This window comes from Lepidochelys kempii, chromosome 3 (assembly GCF_965140265.1).
Source record: "Lepidochelys kempii isolate rLepKem1 chromosome 3, rLepKem1.hap2, whole genome shotgun sequence".
In the NCBI taxonomy this organism is placed as follows: Eukaryota; Metazoa; Chordata; order Testudines; family Cheloniidae; genus Lepidochelys; species Lepidochelys kempii.
The window spans coordinates 170,890,661-170,917,609 of record NC_133258.1 but is presented as its reverse complement, the minus strand read 5'-3'; the positions used below and the strand labels follow the sequence as shown (position 1 = coordinate 170,917,609).

The 26,949-nt window shown below is 44.7% G+C and overlaps 1 protein-coding gene across 3 annotated transcripts in view; it reads left to right on the top strand.

The window, feature by feature from the left end:
- HAAO (3-hydroxyanthranilate 3,4-dioxygenase) overlaps positions 1-26,949 on the top strand; it is a 68,434-nt gene that overhangs the window by 18,051 nt on the left and 23,434 nt on the right. For 2 of the 3 annotated variants that reach the window (XM_073335297.1, XM_073335295.1), the window contains exons 2-6: positions 402-480; positions 17,465-17,548; positions 18,473-18,579; positions 22,029-22,118; positions 23,117-23,160. In XM_073335297.1, coding sequence (XP_073191398.1) covers positions 424-480; positions 17,465-17,548; positions 18,473-18,579; positions 22,029-22,118; positions 23,117-23,160 — 382 coding nt within the window. In that variant the 5' untranslated portion in view covers positions 402-423. The remainder of the gene's footprint in view (positions 1-401; positions 481-17,464; positions 17,549-18,472; positions 18,580-22,028; positions 22,119-23,116; positions 23,161-26,949) is intronic. The other variant, XM_073335296.1, reaches the window with a different exon arrangement.

Here is a 26,949-nt window from a genome sequence, read left to right as displayed (position 1 = left end):
TTTAGAATCAGGTGCAACTCTGGTGAACTCATTCCTGTGGCACCATTGTAAGAGTGGTGTAAGCGAGAGAGGATTCAGGACCAGCATTCTTAACATCAATAGCTTTCAGTAACTTTACTAGCTGTGAAGCATTACATTTTACTTACAAACTTCTAGTCTGATCAGGTGATATTGCAACAATAATAATACCTAGCTCTCATATAGCACTTTTCATCTTTAGATCTCAAAGCATGTTATAAAACCCAGGTCTCCTGAATTCCAGTCCAGGGGCCTATTCACTGGGCCATATTGCCTAAACTATTTAATAAATTAGTTATTGACTGTAAAATACTTCTAAATCCTCAGATGAAATATAGAAATGCAAGATATTCTTACTGATCTCTTTAAAATATTTTTTCCAGGCACTGTCAGCAGCTGAATGTGATGTTTGTTGGAGGACCAAACCAAAGGAAGGATTATCATGTTGAAGAAGGAGAAGAGGTAACACATAGTACATTTATGTTTTACTACTTTTATTGATCTCTAAGTTTAAGAAATTTATAAGTGATACCTGCAAATTAGTAATGTCCTGCTTAATTCTATTAAACTGATCAGTGGTCGGCAGAGAACAGAACTAGCAGTTCCATCAAAATACTTCATGAAATTGGGTCAATTTCACCAGAATTTTGTTTAGGAAAAAAATGCAAAAAAGTTCCAACAATGTCAAAATGTCCCATTGCAATATTTTCTGAATGAAACTTTTCAGTTTTTCATGTTTAAATGATGTTTTGTTTTGCATTCTGTATTTTCTATTCTAGATTATAATACAATACAACACTTTTTAAAATATCAAAATCTAAAAGAAACATTTAGAATTTCTCCCTCAATTTTCCTTTATGGAGAATTTAAATTTTTTGGTTTTCATTCCAATTCAGAATGAAAAAAATTCAACATCAGGAAATCCTTTGCACAGCTCTAGTATTTATGTAATGGGGTTCTGCTTTCTACTGACAGAAGGCATGCTTTGCACCTTGAGTAGCCATTTGCCCACGTGTGGAGTGCAAATAGACCAAATCAAATAAAAATGGCAACATCTTACACCCAAATTTGCACTGCTGTAAGCCTGGGATTTTCAAATAAACACAAAACTCCCATTACATTTCAATGGAATTTGACCACCTAATTCCCATAGTATAATGAAAATTTGAAAATGTCAGCCTAAATGACTTCACAAAAACAAGGCAGTACAGAATTAGGCCTAGCATTTTTAAAAGACTTTGTGGGAGTTTATATACTTACCATGGAAACAATTAATAGAATCATACCTTAGGTGATTTTATATTGTAATAGTAATATAGCTTAATTGTAACTGAGGTGAAAAGCACCTGTTATATATTTATAAGTAAATACTGCTGGGAAAAACTGCGTGCATTTTTCTCTATAAGAGATAAGATCCTGGTGAAAGAGGTAATCACAACTGTAGGATGTCAGGTTACAAAACATTTGAAGGAACCTCCGATCTCTATTCTGATGTTATACTACATTATTATTACATAGTATTGATAGGGTTGGGTGAAGCTAAAGGAATTAAGGTTTGGCACTGGAGCTATTGTGGTTGGCATAGGTGCTGGAACTAGGGGTGCTGGGGGTGCTGCTGCACCCCCTGGCTTGAAGTGGTTTCCATCATATACAGTGTTTACAGTTTGGTTCAATGGCTGTCAGTACCCCCACTATACAAATTGTTCCAGCACCCCTGGTGATGGGGTTGCAAAATTAAAATTAATGACCCCAAACCACCCGAATAGGTGACAACTAGGCATGTGCGATCTTGGGGGGGACGGGAATATTTCTGTATTGAAGCAGATTCTCTTGGGGTATTTGAGTGGCTCATTCCATGATGCGATCTACTTTTCTTGTGGAGTGTCCTTGTTTGGTGATGGTGGTTTGAACTGTATTCTGGTCTATATCCCGGACTTCCTCCTTGGAGCATATTCTGTGGTATCTGAGTGCTGGCTTTAGATAACAGATTTCTGGGTGTGTTTGGAGGGGTTACTGGATCTATGAAGGTAGGTGTGGTGATCCATTTGTTTCTTGTATGTAGCTGCCTGTAGAGTTCCGTTGCTGATCCTGGTGTCCAGGAAGTTGATGCTAGTGTGGGAGTGTTCCAAAGAGAGTTTAATGTACAGGTGGTGGTTGTTGAAGCTGTGGTGGAAATTCATAACCTAATTGTCACCTACCACCCCACACTGGAACCCATAAGAGGTATCATCCAACAACTATAACCCATCCTGAAAGAAATCTTTCTTGAACCCCCTCTTCTGGCCTTCAAACAACCACCCAACCTAGGGGCCACCAAATGAAATTAATGGGTAGCAGGTTTAAAACAAATAAAAGGAAGTTCTTCTTCACTCAGCGCACAGTCAACCTGTAGAACTCCTTGCCTGAGGAGGTTGTGAAGAATAGGACTATAACAGGGTTTAAAAGAGAACTAGATAAATTCATGGAGGTTAAGTCCATTAATAGCTATCAGCCAGGATGGGTAAGGAATGGTGTCCCTAGCCTCTGTTTGTCAGAGGGTGGAGATGGATGGCAGGAGAGAGATCACTAGATCATTACCTGTTAGGTTCACTCCCTCTGGGGCACCTGGCATTGGCCACTGTCTGCAGACAGGATACTGGGCTGGATGGACCTTTGGTCTGACCCAGTATGGCCATTCTTACGTTCTTAACTTCTCCAAGCTCACTGTGAGAAGCAAGCTCCCCACAGACCAGGACACACCAACTCAAAGCGGCACCAGACCCTGCCAGAACAACAGATGCAAAACCTACAGACATATCTCCACTGCTCCAGTGATCAAACACCACCCACAACAATCTTTCAAGATCCATGGGTCCTACACATGCCTATCACAACATGTGGTATACCTCATCTAGTGCAAGAAATGCCCCAATAACAGCTACATGGGTAAAACCAGACAACCCCTATGCTCTTGAATGAACTCACACAGGAAATGACAAAATGCAAAAACACCACATCACCTGTGGGTGAACACTTTTCACAAAGCGATCACTCCGTATCTGACCTATCCGTCCTCATCCTCAAAGGAAACCTGCACACCACTTCCAAAAAATGACCCTGACAGCTTAAATTAATAACTTTGCTAGACACTAAAAGTCATGGACAGATCAGAGACACTGGATTTATGACTTATGAAAACAATCTATAACCAGCTAACAACTCCCCTCCTCAGTTGCTTTTCCCCTGCCACTTGCATTTCTCCCTATGACTAGAGGGCTGTTAATGGGTCACTTTATCTTGAATGGTCCCTTGAAATATGTGTTATCTACTTATGCCAAACACTTTGTTCACCTTGTATTTAGCAGTGACACTCTGAACCCTGATCTACACCACAGAGTTAGGTCGATGCAAGGCAGCTTACATCGACCTAACTCTTTAAGCATTCTCAAAAAGAAAAGGAGTACTTGTAGCACCTCAGAGACTAACAGAGTCACCCTAGAGACAATTTATTTGAGCATAAGCTTTCGTGACCTACAGCTCACTTCACTTTAAGCATTGTGATACAGCATGGCCAAAGGGCAACAGGAGAGTGTGAGAAGGGACTCTTATTCCCTGTAGAGGGAAGAAAGTTTGCTGTAGATTAATTAAAGCACCTGAAGCCAATTAGAGCACCTGAAGCCAGTCACCTGATAAAACCCCCCTGCTTCAATCAGACAAGAGGAGCAGTTGAAGCAGAGTAGATTGGTGTTGGAGTAGAGAGCAGTTTGGAGGAGGTGAAAGAGAGCGGATTGGTGTTGGAGCAGAGAGCAGTTTGGAGGGAAGTAGAGGAGAGTTTAGAGAAGTGCTGTGGTGGGCTAAGAAGACCAAGACCCTAGGTAAAGGGACACCTGGTTTGTGCAGAGGGAGGGCAGGAAGCCCCATAAGCTGAAGGGCAGGAGAGGGAAGTAGCCTGGGGAAGGAACCGCTAGTGCAAGTGGTTTACTGCTATCGCTAGGGCCCCTGGGCTGGGACCCAGATTAGTGGGTGGGCCCAGGTCCCTCCCTCTCCACTAATCTAGGACACTAGTGGGGCAGTTAATACCCCAGTTCAGGGGCAAGAAACTGTGCCCTGAATGTCACCCCAAGAAGAGAAAGCGTGAGACCCATCATAGTAGTGCTGGCAATTTGCCACAGCACCTACACTAAAATGTCACTCCCGCTGATGTAACTCACCCTACGCTGACTTAATAAATCCAACTCCGTGAGAGGTGTAGTGCTTAGGTTGATATATTTTGTCTGATGCAGTGTCAGGGTAAACCCTGCATTGCTCACGTTGACTGCTGCTGGCTTTCTGAAGCCATCCCACTGTGCCCCACACTGACAGTTCAATTGTTGCAAGTGCTCCTGGTGAGGATGCGCAATGCCAACACAAGGAGCATAGCATGGACATGCAAAAGCAATTTAATTACTGAAGTGGACGTATGTCAACATAACTTAGGTTTACATAAGTTTGTAGTGTGGACATACCCTAAGTAAGTTTCCCAGCCCTGAAGAGCTCTGTGTAAGCTCATAATCTTGTCTTTCTCACTAAGAGAAGATGGTCCAATAAAAGATACTACCTCACCCACTTTGTCTCTTGTTTTCTGTTTTTTCTATTAAGCTGGAAAGAAAGAAACAAAACTGAACACTAGTTGTCACTCTAAGCCTATCTTTCCCGTCTTTGTACCCATCTGTCTGTATTCTCAAGCTACATATGATGGACTTGGCTTTTACAAATTGCTGAAATAGAAATGACAGGAATTAATTAATTTCAGCCAGGAAATTCAAGAGGACAATAAATAAAGCTGAGAAAAGCAGTATGAAGTTTAGCCTTTTCATGCATGAACTGCTCTCTGTCTCAGACCTTTCCAGTCTTAATGCTGAATCGCATCTCTTTGCACTGAATGCACTTTTCAAGTTACAAGATTGGTTACGTGGAAAGGTTCCTATGGTAATTAACATGAAGTTCCTTGGAAAATAGCAAATATTTTTTTCCTTCCCTAACTGTACACATATTATGACAACACAGGTAAAAAGCAATCAAATTTCTTTTACAGCAGCTGCCTATTAAATATTGTTTTAGACTACATCTACACTTGAGCTGGGGGTGTGATTCCCAGGACCTCTCATTGAGCTAGCCAACGAAAATGAGTAGTGTAGCCACAGTAGCCTGGGCAGTGGCAAGTGGCAGCACAGGTTTGTACTCAGCACAGCTAGCCCGTGTGCCTATGGCCACTGTGTGTGCTGCCATGGCTACAGCATGCTAGCTGTTATCAAACTAGCCCAAGTATGTCTACTCAAATTGGGAATCAGCTCCAAGTGTAGATATAGCCCTTATGTTCTTTCACTTAGTCAATATTAAACTAGCTTTTCATAGAATCATAGAATATCAGGGTTGGAAGGGACCTCAGGAGGTCATCTAGTCCAACCCCCAATTAAATCATCCCAGCCAGGGCTTTGTCAAGCCTGACCTTAAAAACTTCTAAGGAAGGAGATTCTACCACCTCCCTAGGTAATGCATTCCAGTGTTTCACCACCCTCCTAGTGAAAAAGTTTTTCCTAATATCCAACCTAAACCTCCCCCACTGCAACTTGAGACCATTACTCCTTGTCCTGTCCTCTTCTACCACTGAGAATAGTCTAGAACCATCCTCTCTGGAACCACCTCTCAGGTAGTTGAAAGCAGCTATCAAATCCCCCCTCATTCTTCTCTTCTGCAGACTAAACAATCCCAGTTCCCTCAGCCTCTCCTCATAAGTCATGTGTTCCAGACCCCTAATCATTTTTGTTGCCCTTTGCTGGACTCTCTCCAATTTATCCACATCCTTCTTGTAGTGTGGGGCCCAAAACTGGACACAGTACTCCAGATGAGGCCTCACCAATGTCGAATAGAGGGGAAGGATCACGTCCCTCGATCTGCTCACTATGCCCCTACTTATACATCCTAAAATGCCATTGGCCTTCTTGGCAACAAGGGCACACTGCTGACTCATATCCAGCTTCTCGTCCACTGTCACCCCTTTCCTAAAGAGACTTATGTTTTAAACTTTTATTGCAGTGAATCAGATGATTATGAACCTCAGCCTTGATATACAATAAATACAAACACATTTTAATGTGGGCTATTTAATAGGACATCTAAATGCCATATGTAGATGCTCACCTCTGAACTTAGGGGGAGGAAAATGCTCATTTACACAAACAAGTGACAAGTTGAGGCCCAGAATGTGCATATCCTATTAAGGAGCTCATGTTTAAAAGCTGGGCTCACAATCTTAATGCCAGTTTAACAGCACTATTGTATATTTAAAAATAATTTATGATGGCACCCTTTTATAAGCCACTCTGGTTATAAGGGTTTAATGTCTCAGTGATTTCAAAACTTCAGACACTGACACTTACCAGGTTGGAGGAAATTCCAGGCAGACATGTTTGTTTTGGGAGGGAAGTTAATTTTAGAACAGTTTAAATCTGTTAAGTTCATTGTTCTATGTACAGAACTACATACTCATACACAATTAGTTGACAATATCAGAAAGGATCTTCTGTGCTTCTCTAGCCCAGTGCTTCTCAGCCTGCCGGTCACATCCCCCAAGGGATTCACCAGCATATCAGGGTTTGTGAGCATGCTCCAGTTCTTGGAACTGATACTCTTAGCTTCAGGCCATTACTTGTTGTTGCATCATCCTCAACCACACTCAGAAGCATCCCTCATCTTGTATTCTGTTCCCCCTCCGATTATTTTTATAGACACTGGAGTTAAAATACCCAGTTTATCAGAGATAGGCCTGAGCTACCACTCAGACTTTAGACAAATTTGGCTCTAAACTGTGTGGCTTGAGCCCACCACGACAGCATACTCATATTTTCTCTAATATCAAGTTCCCTTTGATCTCTCTCCGCAGAAGCAAAGAGAGCAGGGCTTCATCCTGCAAACACTTACTCATATGCAGTTCCATTGACCTCAAAACCACACTCGCTCCCAAGAGAAGGACAAGGAAATTTTGGAAATCTTTATAACTTTGATCAAACCCAGCCGCACTTGGCACAGGACCAGAATGACCACAATCCGCAAGTCTGGGCAAGTTCAGGGCTAGCACTAGAGTAGACTTAGGGCTACTCTAACTTGGACTTAACCTACACTGAAAAGTTTTGCTGATATAGCTATAACCTTCTGTAACCCCCAAGGAGATTACCCAGGTTCCTGGGACCCTGTCTGCTGGCAGCTCAGGGAGAGGCACGCTGTCCCTGGTAGGGAGGGGGAGCCAAGGCAGACTCAGAGTCTGTCCAGCAACTAATAGGAGTGAGATGCCCTTCCCAGGGAGCTCAGAAAAGGGGAGAAGCCATTTTTTGAGACAGTCTGGAGCCAGCCAGGGCAAGGGCAGGACTGGTTGTGTGGGGACCTGGTGAGTCCCAGGCCTGCATACAGGGTTCCCCCTGAGAACTGGCCTCTAGGGACCTGACAGCAGATCCCTCAGCTGGGCTTTTTCTTCTCCACTGATGACTCCCAGTTTGTAGAGTCTTTTTGCTGGTAAACTTCCCCAGCCAGGCTGAGTTAGCCCCCAGCTCCCTAGGTGAGACCAGTCACCACATGGTCAGCTCTGCTCAGTCTGCTAATTCAGGGCTGCTGCCTGCTGTGAGTGTGTCTGGATGCTGGGCTAGGAGATTACAGTTTGGATTTTAGTATAGTTGTGTAATCTGCACCTTAAGGCCTGCACCCCTTTGTGGGGAGGGGAAATCTGGGACCAAAAGCAGCCTGACTCCTGCCTGAAGAGGATCCCTGCCAGCAGAGGATCATTCATGGAGTTTGTGAGTGAACCATCTTTTAGTTAGTCAGTCAGGGAAATTGTTTTGGGCACTCCCTACTTCCTGAACTCTGTCCTCAAGCCAGGGTGTAAGGGTTTGGGGATTTTATAACCTGCTGCATATTAGTCCATAGTGGAGGGACTTACCACCTCCTCCCACTTGTGAGTCCTTTGGGCTGTACTGAATCCAGTCAGCCAGACTGCTAAACCACTGCAGAGAAGATATTGTGGTCATAGGTCATCAAGGGCCTCAGCAAAGTACATGTACCAACAGGACACTAATCTTACATTTGCTACATCAGGTCCCATGACTGGGGAAAGTCACGGGTATTATCTGCCTTGGCACCGGTGATCCTAAGAATAGTGTTTAACCCTGCTATGTTATATTTGTCTCCTGTTTAATATAATTACTGGGTTGAGTACATTGTATGTATTTGTGTTATTTCTTGGGAGCCTCCAACTATCTGGCAAAGAAGTGGGGGTTACCTATGGTTAGAATTTTCCTCCCAAGCTGCCCTGGTGACCCTGCCAGGAAGGAGCGAGTGGGGTGGAGGCACCGCCAAATAAATTTCATAAGGTAAAATAAAAAAGATGCACCTTGCTGAGTGGGTAGTGGGATCCAGAAGAACCCAGACCTGTCTATCAAAACCTGTAAGCAGATTGGCATTAAAGAAGGAAACAGGGTGGAGAGGGGACACTAGACTTCTAATTTAGACATGGCCTATGTGCCAGTACAACTGCATCTACACTAGGGCTTTTGCCTGCACAGAAATGTCACCCAAAATAAATAAATCCATCCCACTTTTAGTTAACATTGCTATAGTTACAAAAGCTTCTAATGTAGACCTGGCCTTATACCCAGCTATCCATGGCTTCAAGGGGCCATACATGGAGCTAGGGATCAGCCAGCTTCAGGGGCACCCTGGCCACATCCTTTTCTCCTGGACATTTCCCCCTACACTGAAGGTGAGGTTGGGTGAGGGGTTGCATAGGAGTTGAGACAGCTCTACACACCCCACAGACTTCCCTGTTCGTGGGGCATCTTCAGGGACTGGATTTACAGGCATCCTGGCTGCTTTGTGCTGCCTGAATGGGAGCAAAGATGTAGCACTGTATCTTTTAAATTCCTCCTCCTGTGATATTTTCCAGAGTTCCCAGAAGAAAATTTCACTCTGGCATGAGATGTGGCATGTGAAAAGTGAAGGGACTGGTTTGTTTCAGGGGAAGTCAGTGGGAGATGAAGACTATGCTCATTGTGAAGCTTGACGATGGATGGATAGTTAATGATAATCAGAAATAGTTTGTCACTGGCTTCAGATTTTTATTACTACATTGTGTGTGTTTTGTTTGTTATGCAGACAGTTTAGTCAGCAAAGTAGAAAAAGGCCTGTTGGTAACTTGTAATATTTTAACACCTGATCTATCTAGCTGTGAAAATACTTTAAATAATGGGTTGTTTGTTTTTAAATGAGCGGAAACAAAGCTCCTCTTGCAATCAGTGGGAGAGAAGTTCCATTCACATCAGAAACAGCCTTCATCTTCAGAAATAGTTTCGCCGCCTAAGATTGGTGGGATAAGGCTTGGCTAGTGTCCAGGTTTCACAGGTGATTGATGCACATGAGCAAAGAAAAACATAATTTTCTCTCCCTTTCTCATCCAGTTGCTTTTCCAGATTTCTGATGGTTGAAAACCTTGGGATGAGAAAGGGAGAGAAAATTATGTTATTCTGTGCTCATGTATATTGATCAGTCACCTGTGAAGCCTGGACAGCACCCAAACTCTACTCCCACATCAGAATGTGATTTGCTCTGCAAATTCATTTAGTTCTTGATAATCTGACACATAGTACATGCCAGTTCAGGGCCCAATCCTACACGGTGCTGAGCAGCCCCAATTTCTAATCTGGCAGGACCCAAGGCACTCAGGCCCTACTCAGTTAATTTTCACGCTCAAATCAGCGATGCGGAATTCTGAATCTCTGCTACCTGCTTCGTTCTATATCACTACTTGGGTGCACTCTTTCTGGGGCTGGGCCCCAAGGTGACAGTGAGGATGACAAACTCTCTCACTTGCCTTCCCCAGTGAAACGGGGCCCAGCCAAAAAAAAAAGCAGCAGCACTGCACAGAGCAGTAGGCTCTCCGCAAAGCCTCAGCCCCCCTCCTTTTTGGAACTGAAGTGCCACCTATTTCCTTTGGAAGAGCCAGTCAAACCCTTGTACCCATGAGGTGAGAGATCGTGCAGCTGGGCAGGACTGCAGTGGCAGCAGGCATCCGTCACAGCCTCAACAATGGCTCAGTATCAACAGTGCTGCTCTTCGTTGTACTCTAGTGACTTTAGTAACTGGTGATATCACCTACCTTTGGACCGCAATGGATTAGGGTGGAGCAGAGTAAAGGAGAGGAGGTGAGTCTTGGATACTCCAGAAAGCGCAAGGGAACTAGGTCAAAACCAAACTGCCAGTCTCAAGGGGTTATTGATTAATTTTCAGAAATGCCTTGCACCTGCAGCTCTCAACAGAGACATTGGGTATTCAACACTTCTGCAATATAAAGCCATCTGGTTAAGGTCAAGGGCCACTTCTGAATTCATGATAACTCTGGGAGGGTGGCTGCGAGGGGGGAGGTAATAGGTAAGGATTAATAAGAAAGCAGGGAAGTTTTACAATAACAGGAACGGGAGAGTGTCAGATAGTAAATAAGAAAGGGCTCAAATAAAAAACACAGGGAGAAGGGTTGGGGAAGAAGATGTGTAAACTTTGGGAGACTATCAAAAACCAAATTAAATAAGAGTACAAAAATTAGAAGACTTTAAACAACCCAAGCCTACCCTTGTTTTCCTTCTCTTCTCTTGCCTGTACGTTCTAGACCATAGGCTCTTTGGAGTAGGGCTCTGTCTAGGGCTCATAGCAGTTTGGGGGACACGATATAATTAATAAAAAATGAAAAGAAAAGCCTACACATTAAACACAATAGCCTGATTTCCTTTGTCTCCCGCATGTTCCTAAGACTGGACATCGGAGTCTCTCTCAAAACAGACAAAGGTGCAGATGCTATGTTCCAAGGCTGGGCACTGAACAGATGCTCTAAGCATCCGCATGCTCAATGCAACCACGCCCACCTGCTGGAACCAGACTGCTTCCACGGCCAAAGGATTTTCTGTGGCTGTGTAGGAAGGGTTGGATTTGCCCCAAAGTATGGAGAGGTTCTACCAGCAGATGGATGACAGTGTTTCAGCAAAGGACAGTAGTCCTATATTTATTACTAGCTATTCCTATGGCTCTTGAAATGGAAGGGTCCTGGGCTGTAACTCAATGAGCCATTAAACAGAGGACAGTTATCTTGATAAAGTTCAGAAGATATAATTAGCACAGTAATGAACTGGCTAATTACTGCCACGTGCTCCTCAAAATATCAAAAAAAGAAAAGGAGTACTTGTGGCACCTTAGAGACTAACAAATTTCTCTAAGGTACCACAAATACTCCTTTTCTTTTTGCGGATACAGACGAACACGGCTGCTACTCTGAAACCAGTCAAAATATCAAATGATTTTTAGGTGAATGAAAAGTTCATTTTTTTTCTTTAAAAAGACGTTTTCCTCAAAACCATTTCAAAGAATAAACCCCAACTTGCTGTGAAACGCGTTGTTATAATAGAGACGCAAGAAATCCTTGAATTGAGTATAATGAAAAAAACAAAGAAACCCACACCACCACCACACCCCACTATTTGCAAAACAAATCTTAACAACACAGCAATAAATTCAGAGTTAAGGTTCCTAGGTATTCTATTAGGGACCCGTACCATAGAATTCAATGGGCTTTTTTTCCATTGACTTGAATGGGGGCAGGATCACAAGCAATCAAAAAACATTCAATACAGGAAAGATTCCATGATTACTCCTAATCTCAACAGGCTGAAATGCAGCCCTGTGCAGAAGGCCAGCACAAGCCCTATGCACCCACAGAATAGGGCTGAAGAGGTGCATAGGCCTTGAGCTGACCCTCTGCATAGGGTGCCAGGCATCTGGTTTTTGACCGGAACGCCCAGTCGAAAAGGGACCCTGGCGGCTCTGGTCAGGACTGTTGACTGGGACACTAAAAGACCAGTTGGCTGCACAGCAGGACTAAGGCAAACTCTCTGCCTGCCCTGGCTCTGTGTAGCTCCCCAGAAGCGGCCGGTATGTCCGGCCCCAAGGTGCAGGGGCAATCAGGGAAGCTCCAGGTGCTGCCCCCGCCCCCAGCGCCAACTCTGCAGCTCCCATTGGCTGGGAACCACTGTCAATGGAAGCTGTGGGGGTGGTGCCTGCAGGCTCAGGCAGCACGCACTGTGCAGAGCCACCTATCTGCGCCTCCGCCTAGGAGCTGGATATGCTGGCTGCTTCTGGGAGCAGCGCAGAGCCACTTAGCCCCGCTGCGCCACCAACCGGGAGCCGCCTGAATTAAGCACTGCCTGGCTGTAACCCACTACCCAAACTCCCTGCCCCAGGTTGGAACACCCTCCAGCACCCTAACTCCCTCCCAGAGCTCATACCCCACACCCCCTCCCACACCTGAACCCCCTACCCCAGCCCGGAGCCCCCTCCCACACCCAAACTCCCTCCCAGAGCCCACACCCCGCACCCCCTCCCACACCCCAACCCCGGCCCTGAGCCCCCTCCCACATCCTAACTCCCTTCTGGAGCCCCCACCCCCTCCCGCACCTCAACGCCCAGCCCTGAGCCCACTCCCACACTCCCAACCCCTTGGCCCCAGCCCCATCCTCCACCCCACAACCCTCATTCCCAGTCCTACTCCAGAGCCTGCACCTCCAGCTGGAGCCCCACCCCCTTGCACTCCCCAACTCCCTGCCCCAGCCCAGAGCCCCCTCCCGCACCCTAAATCCCTAATTTCTGGCCCCATCCCAGAGCCAGCACCCCCAGCTGGAGCCCTCACCCCCTCCCACACTCCAACCCCCTAACCCAGCCCATTTAAAGTGAGTGAGTGTGGGGGAGAGTGAGCGACAGAGGGCGGGGGCTGGATGAGTGGGGGATGGGGCTTCAGAGGAGGGGTGGGACCTCGGGAAAGGGGCATGGCAGGGGCATGGCAAGGATGTTTGGTTTTGTGCAATTGGAAAGTTGGCAACCCAACCTCTGCACAAGGGTGAAATTCACACATAGAGATATAAACAGAACAACTTTGCGATCAGGGAGGAATTTTACAATCAGGACACTTTGAGTTTTTTATTTTTAGTCGCAGCATTAAAGTTGGGAGTTAGGCACAGTTACATCCTCTGTTCCTAATGGCTGAGTGATTTCCTGGCGCTGGACATTAGCGGACCGTAGCCCTTTCCGTCTTCCTAGTCTATGTTTCCATGGTAATGTTCTGCAGCAGCACTCTGAGCAGCAGCTATCAGCAAAATATGGCTACCAAAGAGAGCACTTCGGAAATTACTATTCAATTACCAGCATGGCCAATGAACAGGCCTTTGTGATAGTCATGATCAGTCTTAAAACCCCCCCAAAAGATCTCTCTCTTTGAAGGGATGTGTTATAGAGCAATCTTCCCCTCGAGTCACTTTATGCTGTAGAATGAGCCATCGGCCTTGTGAGTGAAGGCAATTGTGGCATTTTAGACAATCACTCACTGACACCAGACCAAAGAAAAATGACGGGGGGAAGGTTAAATGGAATACAAGGACAATAAAGGGATTCAGACCATGGCTAGGTGAACATTTCAGAAGCTTCCCCCTGGGGAGGCTAGCCCCCTGCCCTGCCTCTTCTGGTCAAGGCCATGCCCCCGCTCACTGCTCTCAGCCCCTCTGTGGCCTCAGCTGGGGTGGGGTGGGGGGGCTAAGAGCTTGGCCCTTCCTCCCCATGGCTCTGGCCAGGGCAGGGCAGATATTATCAGTCAAATTAACAGCACCAACAATTGTATCCATTTAGATACCTATCTGGTTTGTGAGTCTGAGGGCAAAGGTAAGCCATATGAAAGCAGTTACAGTGGCGGGGAGGGACTGTTGGTTAAGTCAGAGGGTGGGCTCAGTGAGAGAAGTAAAGTTACTGTTTAATTTTATCAGTTTGTTCCAAAACCTCCTCTAGTGACACCTCAGTCTGGGACAGTTCCCCAGATTTGTCACCTAAAAAGAATGGCTCAGGTGTGGGAATTTCCCTCACATCCTCTGCAGTGAAGACCGATGCAAAGAATTCATTTAGCTTTTCCGCAATGGCCTTGTATTCCTTGAGTGCTCCTTTGGAACCTTGATTATCCAGTGGCCCCACTGATTGTTTGGCAGGCTTCGTACTTCTGATGTAATTAAAAAATTGCTGTTTGTTATTGTGTATTTTGCTAGTTGCTCTTCAATTCTTTTTTTGGCCCACCTCATTATACTTTTCAATTTTCTTGCCAGAGTTTATGCTCTTTTCTATTTTCCTCAGTAGGATTTGATTTCCAATTTTTAAAGAATGTCCTTTTGCCTTTAACCACCTCTTTTACTCTGTTGTTTAGCCACGGTGGCATTTTTTTTTTTGATCCTCTTACTGTTTTTTTTTATTTATTTGGGTTATGGTTAGTTTGAGCCTCTATTATGGTGTTTTAAAATACTTTCCATGCAGCTTGCAGGCATTTCACTCTTGTGACTCTTTCTTTTAATTTCCATTTAACTATCATCCTAATTTTTGTGTAGTTGCCCTTTTTGAAGTTAAATGCTACTGTGGTGGGTTTCTTTGGCATTTTTTCTCTTACAAGGATGTTCAATTTAATTACATTATAGTCACTATTACTGAGCAGTTCAGCTATACTCACCTCTTAGACCAGATTCTGTGCTCCACCTAAAACTAAATCAAGAACTGCCTCTCCCGTAGTGGGTTCCCTGAATAGCTGCTCCAAGAAGCAGTCATTAAAAGTGTCTAGAAATTTAATCTCTGAGATGACATCTCCCCAGTCAATATGGGGATAGTTGAAATCCCCCTTTATTATTGGGTTTTCTGTTTTTGTAGCCTCTCTAAGCTCTCTGAACATTTCACAATCACCATCACCATTGTGGTTAGGTGGTCGGTAGTACATTCATACTGCTATACATGGAATTTCTAGCCATGCAGATTCTATGGTATAGTTTGATTCATTTAAAATGTTTACTATATTTGACTCTGTGCCCTTTCTTTCACATATAGTGCCACTCCTCCCACCAGCACAACCTACTCTGTCATTGCTGTATATTTTGTACCCTGGTATAACCATGTCCCTTTCACTGTCACGGTTTCACCACATTTCTGTAATGCCTATTATATCAATATCCTCATCTAATACAAGGCACTCAAGTTCACCCGTTTTAGCACTTATAAAATTTGTCAAAATTGGGTTATCTGCCTTCACGTGGTGTAATTGAATGGGACTCTTTTTTGTCTGACTGTTTCCTTTCAGTACCTACCTGTCTTTTATCAAATTCTGTCCTTTCCCCTTCCCTGGGATATAGAGTATCCCCATTAATAAATTTTCCCCCAAAGGATGTCTCTGTCCAAACCACGTGCTCCTCTGCACCTGTCAGCTTTCCCACAACCCTTAGTTTAAAAATCCCCCTACAACTATTTTAATTTGACATGCCAGCAACCTGGTTCCATTTTGATTTAGGTGGAGCCCATCCTTTCTATATAGGCTCCTCCTTTCCCAAAACTTTCCCAATTCCTAGTAATCAAAATTCCTCCTCCAAACACCATTATCTCATCCATGCATTGAGATCCTGCAGTTCTGCCTGTCCTGTCTAACTGGCCTTTTACTTGGAACTGGAAGCATTTCAGAGAATGCTACCATGGAGGTCCTGAACTTTAATCTCTTGCCTAGCAGCCTAAATTTGGCCTCCAGGATTTCTCTCCTACCTTTCTCTATGCCACTGGTACCTACATGTACCACAACCACCGGCTCCTCCCCAGCACTACATGTAAGTCTATCTCAGTGGTCTCCAACCTTTTTTTATGCCCAAGATCACTTTTTGAATTTAAGGGCAACCCAGGATCTACCCCACCCCTTCCCTGAGGCCCCGCCTCACTCACTCCATCCCCCCCACCCGTCGCTCGCTCTCGCCCCCCATCACTTACTTTCACTGGGCTGGGGCAGGGGGTTGGAATGTGGGAGGAGGCACTGGGCTGAACCTGGGACAGGGGGTTGAGGTGCAGGAAGGAGTGAGGGGGTGCAAGCTCTGGGAGGGGGGTCAGGACTGGGGCAGGGGGTTGGGGTGCAGGAAGGGGCATGGGGTGCTGGCTCTGGGGGGGCAGGGCTGGGGCAGGGGGTTGGGGTGCAGGAGGGGATATGGGGTGCTGGCTCCGGGAGGGGGGGCAGGGCTGGGGCAGGAGGAAATTTGGGGTGCTGGCTCCAGGAGGGGGGCACTTAACTCGGTCGGCTCCCAGTCAGCAGTGCAGTGGGGCTTGGCCCCACTCAGGCACATCGGCACCTCCTCCCCATCACGAGCCAGGCCACCCCCTCACCCTGCCAGCCAGTAGTGCACCATGTGGCCATGCTGCTCCCAGAAGGGGCCAACATGTCTCTGTGGCCCCTGGGGGAGGCACGTGGCTCCGCATGCTGCCCCTCTCTGCAGGTACTGCTCCTGTTCCTGGGAGCTGTGGGGGTGGTGCTTGCAGGCAGGAGCAGGGTGTGGAGACTCTTGCCCCTCCTCCCCGGCGGGTCCGCTGCGGGCATGCTGGCTGCTTCTGGGAGTGGCATGGGGCCGCGGCAGGCAGGGAGCCTGCCTTAGAGTCAGGCCCCTGCTGCGCTGCTGTGGCTGGAGATTGCAATCAGCGGGGAGAGTCTCCAGGATCGACAGGTTGGTGACCACTGGTCTATCTAGATGCATAACCTACGCACCTGGCAGGCAGTTCACCATGTGGTTCTCCTACTCATCACAAACCCAACTATCTATATTTCTAATAATCCAATCCCTCATTACTATTACCTGTCTCTTCCTAATAACTGGGGTCTGTGCAAGAGGATACCATGACATCATCTGGGAGGAGGGTCCCAACTATGGGATCGTTTCCTTCCTCTCCAGCTTGATGTCTCCTTCCCCAAGACTTTCATCCTCCTCCACAGCACACAGCTGGTCAAGACTCAGAATGGGACCGCTCTACTGTGTCTCAGCTATATATCTCTGTGCCTCCCTTAGCTCTTCTAGTTCAGCCACTCCGTCCTCCGGAGACTGTACTGAGACCCTGAGGGGCATGAGTTGCTTGCATCAAATGCACACATATCCCTCCCCTCCACAAAGCAGGTACTCATACATGCTGCATTCAGTGCAATAAAGCGGGTAGCCCCCCCACCCTGCTGATGGAATTCTGCCTGCAATATTGGTACTCTTTGAAGGTGGGGATTATTTGTTTGTTCGTTGTTTGGGGGCAGGGGGGTGAGCTTTTGGTCTAAGTTTGGAGTATATTTGTTAGGTGTTTCTGGCTCTCATGCTCCCTATCTACACTCTCTCACAAAATTCCCCTGATTGCTACCTCCTCTGGTTGCTTAGGAGCTGGCTTTTTAAACCTCTGTTCTCCCTGACTTTTTAAACCTCTGTTCTCAAGCCCCGCCCCCTTGTCAAGACATCCTTAAGGACTTAGGGATCAAAGGATTGCAGGAGAGAGCCTTGTTAGTAAACTCACATGCCTTAATGTCTTTTTTTCTACATATCAGTTATTTTACCAAGTGGAAGGAGACATGTGCTTGAAGATAATTGAAAATGGAAACCACAGAGATATCCACATCAGAGAAGGGGAGGTAAACTGGGGTTTGTTCTTGTCATTATTGCATGTGTTAAATGACTCTCATAACAATTATTTCAAATCATCCTTCCACTGCATTCCATAAAATAATGATCAGGTCATGATTAATAATATTTTGAATTCAATATAATAAATTCCATTCTAAAAGGTACCAAACCACTACACAAACTATACATTGCACATAAAATTTCAGTGAAAAGCAGCAACAACTGGGATATAAAATGGCAGCCAGACACAACACTGCAAATAGTGTGGAGGAGGGAACATTTTGTCCAAGGACATTGGGGCAAATCCTTGTTCATTTATTTACAAAGTCTCCGGGTTTAACCATAGTACTAGCCTACTTAGGCAGGTAGCTGCTGGAAAACAAGTTTATTTCCAAACTGCAGTCACAGACCCACACACAGTTTGTCTTCTTTCTCTCAGATCAAGTACGTCCTATTAGTCAGTTGGGTCTGGAGAGAACCACATGCCCTGTCAGTCAATGACAAGCACTTGTCATGTTGGAGAAATAGTCATGGAGGACTAATTTAGGAATCCTGTTGTGCTAACAACAAGCTTTCCTTTAATTTTACTTACCACTGCTCAGAAAATATAGTAACTTTCTAAATCTCAGGTAGGTTCTTCATTTTGATTGTCTAACAGCCATGAATGATACAGCTGGCAAGAGAGCAGCTCAATATCTGAGAAGGCAGTGCCCGCTGCTGAATGAAAGCTTGTCATTAACAAGACACCAGCCTGAGAAAGCTAGCAACAGCATCTGTTTTGCTGCTGGTATAAACGTGCGCTCAGTTGCCAAGAAACATCATATCAACAGGAATAGAGGAAAAGTGGGAGGGTGAACAAAGGCCTGCAAAAAAGAAAAGAAACCTACATGACACTGTTATATTTATTGTTTCCAATATCTTTGTCTGGGCAGATGTTTCTCCTACCTGCCAGGATACCACATTCTCCTCAGAGGTATGCAAATACTGTGGGACTCGTGATCGAGAGGAAAAGGCTAAACACAGAAACAGATGGACTCAGGTGAAATGTAGTTTTCTACTTTGGACATAGAGCTAATCTGTTAAACTTCAAATATGAGAATCAGTTATTGTTTCACTACAATATTGTATTCTATTTCTTTCCTGGTAAATTATAAATGGAAATTTCATGTATTTATTACACACACAATTTAGAAAATGGGTTAGCTAATGTGTTCCTCATTGAAATGTTTTATACAAATCTGTCATATGTTTGCACTTACATATTAACTTTCGTCTAAGGATCTCAGAATACTTTAAAACCATGAAACAAGCAAGGTTTACAAGATTATTGGCACACTGTATCGTTAATTTCATTTAAAAACCAAAAGATAGAGAGATAGCGGAGACTTGGCCAAATTTACACAATTTCTGAGCGGCAGAGTCAGGAACAGAACGTATGTCTACACCTCTAACTACTAGACAAAAATCTCTAAATCAACGGTGGCTCAGAATGGCTCTGTGTTTTTCAGTGTTGCTCACGCTCCCATTGAAATCAATAGGAATTTTACCGTTGACTTCACTGGGAACAGGATCAAGCTTTGGTCTTTAGCTCTGCTGAATTTGTTAAGTGTTTAACAATGCAAGTCACAGCAGTGACTTGGGCCAATTTAGGAGGGGATTGCTGTTACTGTCTGTATAAGACTGACGGGCGGCGAGTTGTATGGGCCCATGGTGCTGTGCTCCAAGAATATTCAGAGCATGGGGCCCGGCTCCACCAATGTTCGGGGCTGGGTCTCTTCCCTGGCCCCGCCTGCTGCCCCTGTGTGCCTCCCCCGGAGCATTTTCTGGCCCCCGGGGTGATTTACAAGGGCTCGGGGGCCTGCACCGCCCCCACCGGCAGCGCAGCGGTGCTAAAGCAGCTTCCTGCCCGCCCTCACTCCGCACGGCGCGCCACTCTAGGAAGCGGCCAGCATGTCCCTGCAGCCCCTGTGGGGGGGTGTCTCCGCGTGCTGCCCCTGCCCCAGCACAGATTCTGCCATTGGAACTGTGGCCAATGGGAGCTGCGGGGGCGGTGCCTGCGGACAGCGGCGCAGGGAGCCCCCCAGGCCCCCAACCTAGGAGCCGCTGCCAGAGGGGGGTGCGGGTCACTTACAAGAGCTGCCCGTGGTAAGCACTGTACCCCTCACCCCCCACACACCCCAACCTCCTGCCCCAGCCCAGAGCCTGCACCCAAACTCCCTCCCAGAGCCTTAGGCGGGTGTGTGTTTGAGGGGGGGGTGGGACATTACGACTTGGGCACCACCAAAAATTACACAAACCTGCCGCCCCTGAAGACTGACCAAGCTGAGTTTTTGGCTATTCATGTGATTTACAGAAGGCTTAAACAATAGCAGTAACAGAGTTACCAGTTTTTTCATTAGCTACATTCAGGAAAACATGACATTGAACAGCTGTGATCTTTCTATTGGGGCATGTCACAGTAGCCAAAAGAACTCCCTATAGTAGATATGCTGAGCCAGAGGAATAAATTTGTTCAACTGGGAAGTCTAGAGAATGAAAAAAGAACTGAGAATAGCACCTTTCAGAAAGTCACCTGAATGGATTCTGAGTTCCAGGCACACCCAATATACTTGAAACACTGTTCAGCTACAGCACTGTATGTTCCTTTCAAAACAGCTCAGAGTCATCTGCATTTATAAAAAATGTCACTTGGTTTATTTCCAGAAACCAAAGATACATTGAACTGGAAACACAATAGACTAATACTTGAGGAAACCTTGTATATTTGTAGTTTAAAACTGAAGTTGTTCACCAACATTAAATAGAATCACCTTTCCTGGTTAAAACGGCTGCTTCCCAGATGTAGTCTGTAAATGTTAGAGAGGTTTCAGAGTCGCAGCCGTGTTAGTCTGTATTCGCAAAAAGAAAAGGAGTACTTATGGAACCTTAGAGACTAACCAATTTATTTGAGCATAAGCTTTCGTGAGCTACAGCTCACTTCATCGGATGCATACTGTGGAAAGTGTAGAAGATCTTTTTATACACACAAAGCATGAAAAAATACCTCCCCCCACCCCGCTCTCCTGCTGGTAATAGCTTATCTAAAGTGATCACTCTCCTTACAATGTGTATGATAATCAAGTTGGGCCAGAGGGGGCATATGGTTTCTAAGAAGCTCATGTAGAGTTGTTGATTCATGGACCGATATATTCTTGCTTTCATAACCTGTGGAGAAATTAAAGGAATTAAAAAACAACATCTTGTTTGCAATTGGCAAACTAAATTGTATTCAAGTACACTTTTAAGTAAATAGCTACTCTAACAAATAATGCAGATTGCATGTTTAATGCCTGTATGGGTAATCAGCAAAACCTTAATGATAAGAAAGTGGTCATTATCGCTGCCAACCAATGACAGAAATCAAGAGTAGGAACTTACAGTCCAGTATTTGATGCATCTAACATGGATCTCACTTTCACTATTCTGATATTCCCAGGCACCATATCCCACTTTTGAGGCTGCACTGGAATTAAGTTTAATCGTAACACATATATGTGAATTTTTCACATATTATATATTATTTTTATATAAATTAAAAGTGTCCAGGCAAAGAAAAACATTCAAGCAAAGCTAGAAATTCAAAGTGGCCAACCCCCCAGGCTATTTCTAAATCCCTGTTAAGATTATTAGGCACAGCACTATCAATAAAGGGTTTGTCTACCCTGCCTCACAGCTCGGACTACAGGGGTGTGAACAGCAGCGTACACCAAAGTGGTGCTCTGTAACTCCCCCATGTGGCTGCTGTGGGTGTGAACTGAAAGGTTCCTAGTTTGCGTTAACTTAATTCTCTTCAAACAGGGGCCTTCAATATGGCAGCCTCACTCATTTCCACAAGAAACACCCAAAGAACCTAAGCAGCCTGACTCCAGGACAGTTTCCCATTCATGGATCACTAGGCACAGATAGACACTTAAATCCAGGCTACCAGGAGGTGCCTATCTCTGTGAGAGGGGCAGGGCTTAACACACACCCATCTCCTCAGCATCTCCCAGTGGCTAGCTTAGACAGCTTCCCATCTAGCATGTTGGCTTTTTGTGGATTGCTTGCTCAGGTGCCTATCTCTCACCGTTCACTGTATAGGGAAGCCAGACACGTAACTGCTTTGTGGATCCCAGTGTTGTTCTTGTGGTTGGTTTTTGTTTTTGTTTTGTTTTTTTTTAGGTGCTTAGAAGTTAGCCACCATGACACTCAGTGCTGCAACACCTAAGTCCCTTTGTGGAGCACACTCTCGGTGACTTATCCAAGGTTGCTCCGCAAGACTGTGTTAGAGCTGAAAATAGAACCGAAGAGTCCTGACTCTCCATGCTAGCCACTAGAGAACACTGGCCCTCTAATGCACTATCCTTATTAATAAAATGTAGCTCATTGCATTAACTCTAAAGATGCTATTTTTTTAAAAAAATAACCATTATGCAAAGGAATGATTTACTAATGTTGTTACTTTGTCAGATATTATGTTGGAGAATCAACTAATGTCCTGTTTGAAAGATGGTTTTATTGTGAGGATCTTGGCACACAACTTATACCGATAATCCAAGAGTAAGTATCTATTTACTTTTCTGTTTATGCTGCATTTTGAACAATGTTAACTGTAAAAATGTTAACTGTAAAAAAAATTAACTGTAAAATTAACTGTAAAAAATAGGTTAGGTTTTCTAGCTCTGCTTGTTTGACTGTTTCTGTTTGCTTGGACTTTTAAAATATATAGCAAAACCTTAAAAATACAAAAAACAAAAAAACCCACCACAGTTCCTTCCTGAAATTAATTCTTTGGAATTGCAGGTAAGACTAAGAAGGCCTGCTCAGTTCCACTGAGATATTATTAATGGGTAATCAGTGTTTTGCTAAACTTGCCTGAGCGTGTGAAAAGCAAATGTCTCCAGGCAACATGTAAACTTGTCCATTGATGTAAGTGAGTTGCTGTCTTCTCCAAAAAAAGAAAAGGAGTATTTGTGGCACCTTAGAGACTAACAAATGTATTTGAGCATAAGTTTTCGTGACCTACAGCTCACTTCATCGGATGCATGCAGTGGAAAAACAAAACAAAACAAAATCCGATAAAGTGAGCTGTAGCTCACGAAAGCTTATGCTCAAATACATTTGTTAGTCTCTAAGGTGCCACAAGTACTCCTTTTCTTTTTGCGGATACAGACTAACACAGCTGCTACTCTGAAACCTGTTTTCTCCAAATGGTTCATAAAGGATGAGCAACTAGCAGAGCAAGCTTTGTATTACAGGATGGCAAGGCAGTCTCCCAGAGCCGCAGAACATGAAGTCAGCAAAATGTTTAGTGACTATTGTGTGAATGACTTTGGGTTGGAAAGTGCCTTAGGGCCAAATCCTCTACTGGTGAAATTGGCATAGCACAACTGAAGTCAATGAAGCTATGTCTAGTTACACCAGCTGAGGATCTGGCCCTATCTATTTTGCAGATTGCTTATGGTAGTACACAACTTCATAGGCTGTGTTGCTACATAATCTCAGCCTACAAAATGTGAACATTAGGTTTTAGTGATGCTTAATGTTTCTTATTGCAGGTTTTTCAACTCAACACAATTTCACACTGGAAAACCAAATCCAGGTAATGAAATGATTGTCCCAATTACAAAATTAATTTACATCAGAGTAATTAAGCAGCAATGATTTTAACTGAATTAAAGTTCTGTTTTTCCTTTCTCGCTGCTTCTGTAAATGAAAGCTACTTTGTAAGGAAAAATAGCCACTCTCTTTCCCTGCAACAGAGACAAGAAAAATGCATATCTATGAGCGGAATTAGTACCTAGTCTGCTTATGTGAGGACATCAGAATGAACTATTTAGAGAATTATATAGTGCAAGATCTAAGAAACTCTGTTCTGCTTCCACACTATTTGAGCACCATGCAAGCCAGAGTGAGATTTTAGTAAATCAAATCACCACATCGCACAGTTATTTCTCTTCCTTTACACAGGATTGTGTATTTTATCCACACTCTGAGAGTAGGGTTGCCAACTTTCTACTTGCACAAAACCGAACACCCTTGCCCTGCCCCCTCTCTGAGGCCCCTCCCCTTCTCCAAAGCCCCGCCGCTGCTCACTCCATCCCCCCTCCCTCTGTCGCTTGCTCTCCCCACCCTCACTCACTCGCTCATTTTCACTGGACTGGCTCATGGGATTGGGGTGTGGAAGGGGGTGAGGGCTCCGGCTGGGGGTGCAGACTCCAGGGTGGGGCCAGGGATGAGGGGTTTGGGGTGCAGGAAGGGCTCTGGGGTGGGGCCAAGGATGAGGGGTTTGGGGTGAAGGAGGGGGGACATGCCGCTGCTTCCAGGAGCCGCGCGGAGCCACGGCAGGCAAGGAGCCTGCCTTAGCCCTGCTGACCGTACTTTTAACGGTCTGGTCAGCAGTGCTGATCAGAGCCACAAGGGTCCCTTTTCAACCGGGCGTTCCGGTCGAAAACTGGACACCTGGCGACCCTATCTGAGAGAAAGGGCACTTACCCTCAGGTCACTCAGGGCCTGATCCAAATCCCATTGAATTGCACTGGCTTCACTAGGCCTTAGATCAAGCCCCAGTGCTGATTGCAATTGTGTTGCCCTAGAGCAGCTACTTAAGTCACTAATCTATTTTCAAGTCAAACCTCAGATTGGAGTGCAAATCTCTTCTCTTTGAGGCCCCCCCAGCAGCCCAGAGAGAGGTAGCTATGCAGACCTAACTCCCAATGCATTCAGTGCTAGGTTGACGGACGAATTCTTCTGTTGCCAAGCTATTGCCTCGCGGGGAGGTGGATTAAATACAGTGACAGGGAAACTGCTACAGCTGTAGTGCTACCATTGTGCTGCTGTAGCATTTTAAGTATAGACATAGGCTTAGAGAGTATGAAAACTTTGCATAAAGAGTATTGTATCTGACCCTGTAATGGGATGCTAAACTGTATTCTACCATTCAGCCATTAGGTGGTGTCATGTGTAACATACCTTATCTGAGCTAGTAATAGCTAGAATAAGCACTGCATTGAAAAAAGAACAGGAGGACTTGTGGCACCTCAGAGACTAACAAATTTATTAGAGCATAAGCTTTCGTGGACTACAGCCCACTTCATCGGATGCATAGAATGGAACATTTAGTAATATATATATATATAAAAAACACGCATACATACAGATAAGTTGGAAGTTACCATACAAACTGTGAGAGGCTAATTAGTTAAGATTAGCTATTATCATCAGGAGAAAAAAACTTTTGTAGTGATATCTTACTATAAGTAAGTTCTGTGCATCCGATGAAGTGGGCTGTAGCCCACGAAAGCTTATGCTCTAATAAATTCGCTAGTCTCTAAGGTGCCACAAGTACTCCTGTTCTTTTTGCGGATACAGACTAATATGGCTGCTACTCTGAAACCTGTCACTGCATTGAAGGATCTTATAGTGAACACATCTCTGGTGTATCCCCGGGAAGGAAACTCTGTAGTCAGTCCACATGTGATTCAAGGGCCTGACCTGCACCTTACCATGTACAAGAGCTACATGAGAGACTCAGCATCAGTACTGTGTTCTCATATACTCCTGGCAAATGGCTTTCTGACAGAGGAGGGCTCTGTGCTTTCATGGGAAGCAAATTTTGTCTTCCCAAAAGCTCACTTCTACTTACCTCATAGAATAAACAAACTAGTTTATTCTAACACTGGTGTCTCCCAGTGTCCAACAGGTACAGACTGTAGAGCTGGAATCTAAGGTAGTCTGGCCTTGTGGTTAAAGCACTGGATTAGGATTTAGAAGATGTGTTTGCAATTCCAGACCTGTCACAGGCTTACTCTGATTTTGGGCAAGTCACTTAATCTCTCTGTGCCTCACTTCCCAATCAGTAAAATTAGGATTGTTTTTCTCCTATTCTTTGCCTGTTTGTCTATTTAGATGGTAATCTCTTTAAGGCAGAGACTCTCTCTCAATTTATACTCGTATAGTGCCTATCACAACGGAGGGCCTAATTTCAACTGGGGCCTCTAGGTGATATTGTAATAAAAATAATATCCCCAATCTCACACATCATCCATCCTTGGTCAATTTAATGATTCCCAATAAACACGAGTAAGATATATTTGAGCAAATCCCTTCCACATCAGAACTGGGAGGTTGTAGCTCAGGAACAAGTGAATTATATTGAGCAGGAAAAAAATGTAGAATACTAAATATTAACATTGGCAGTATTTTCACAGAAAGTAAGAACCACAGGCTAGACTGTCACATGCCATAATATTTCTTGAAGCTTTTGCACATAGAACTGCAAGAAATTTTACATAAATCTAGCAAGGAAGATCTTTCTTCTGTTGCTGTTCAAAAGTCCTCCAAAGCCCAGGAGGCTAGGGAGAGTTTAATTAGAGATGTTTTCAAGAGAAAAAAAATTAAGCACTTAAGCGTATTACATTTGTTCTGAGCTCATTACATCTTTTTTTCCCCTGAATGGTTTCCCACTTGGATTTAGCAATTGAATCCAGAATACAAATATTTTCACTGGTTTTTGGCTTTGCTCTTGCCCCAAGTAAAATGCAATCAGAAAAATTCTGTGCAGAATTTCAGCCTGGTGAACAGCTCAGTGCTCCTGATCTGCACTTCTCAGAGACAGTGATAAACACAAGCTTCCAGAAACAGCTTCTGTTGTGCAAAAAAAGCCACACATACCCTAATATTTTTAGAGTTGCAGGAATTTTAGCTCCCAGCTCCCATTAAACTCAGTTGAATTTGTGTATCAAACCCTGCACAAAGCCTTGGGTAAGCTAGTAACAAAAAACTACTAACTTCTCAAGTTGTGTTCTGCTGATGGAGAATATACCCCCCCAGAGCCGTGATTTCCTCTGGGATTTATAATTTTCTCTCCTTGGTGTAATTCAAGGATCAGCATAAGATGTGTGCAGTATGCAAATCCAATTGAAGCCCCAGGTACCTAAGTGGTCCACAAATCTTGTGCTGGTCCTGGGCAAAGAGGTGAATTTCAAGCCAGGCAAGCAATCTGCATCTAAGTCAGCAGCAACAGGGCTTCAGCCAAAGCGCTCTCAGCCTCATCTCCATAAGTCCCAGCTGTTCCACAACCTCTGCAGAGAGACAGACAAATAGAAAAGGTAAAAGAAGCAAGAGAAAAATCTCCAGAGAAAGTCCTGATAGCACCTGTTTCATTCAGGAAAGCTATGAATGGAATCAATCGCTCCATAACTATTTTGGACTTGAGCTAAGTTTCTTCTTGGTTGTTTATTTATTTTGGGCCCATTTTTGGCCTCAGTTATCACTAAGGCAACCCTACTGAAATCAGGATTTACAAAGCTACATGCAAGGGTACAATTAAGCCTTTGGGATTAATTTTAAAAGAATGCCTACATTTGTGTGTGCTGTAAGTGAGAAAAAT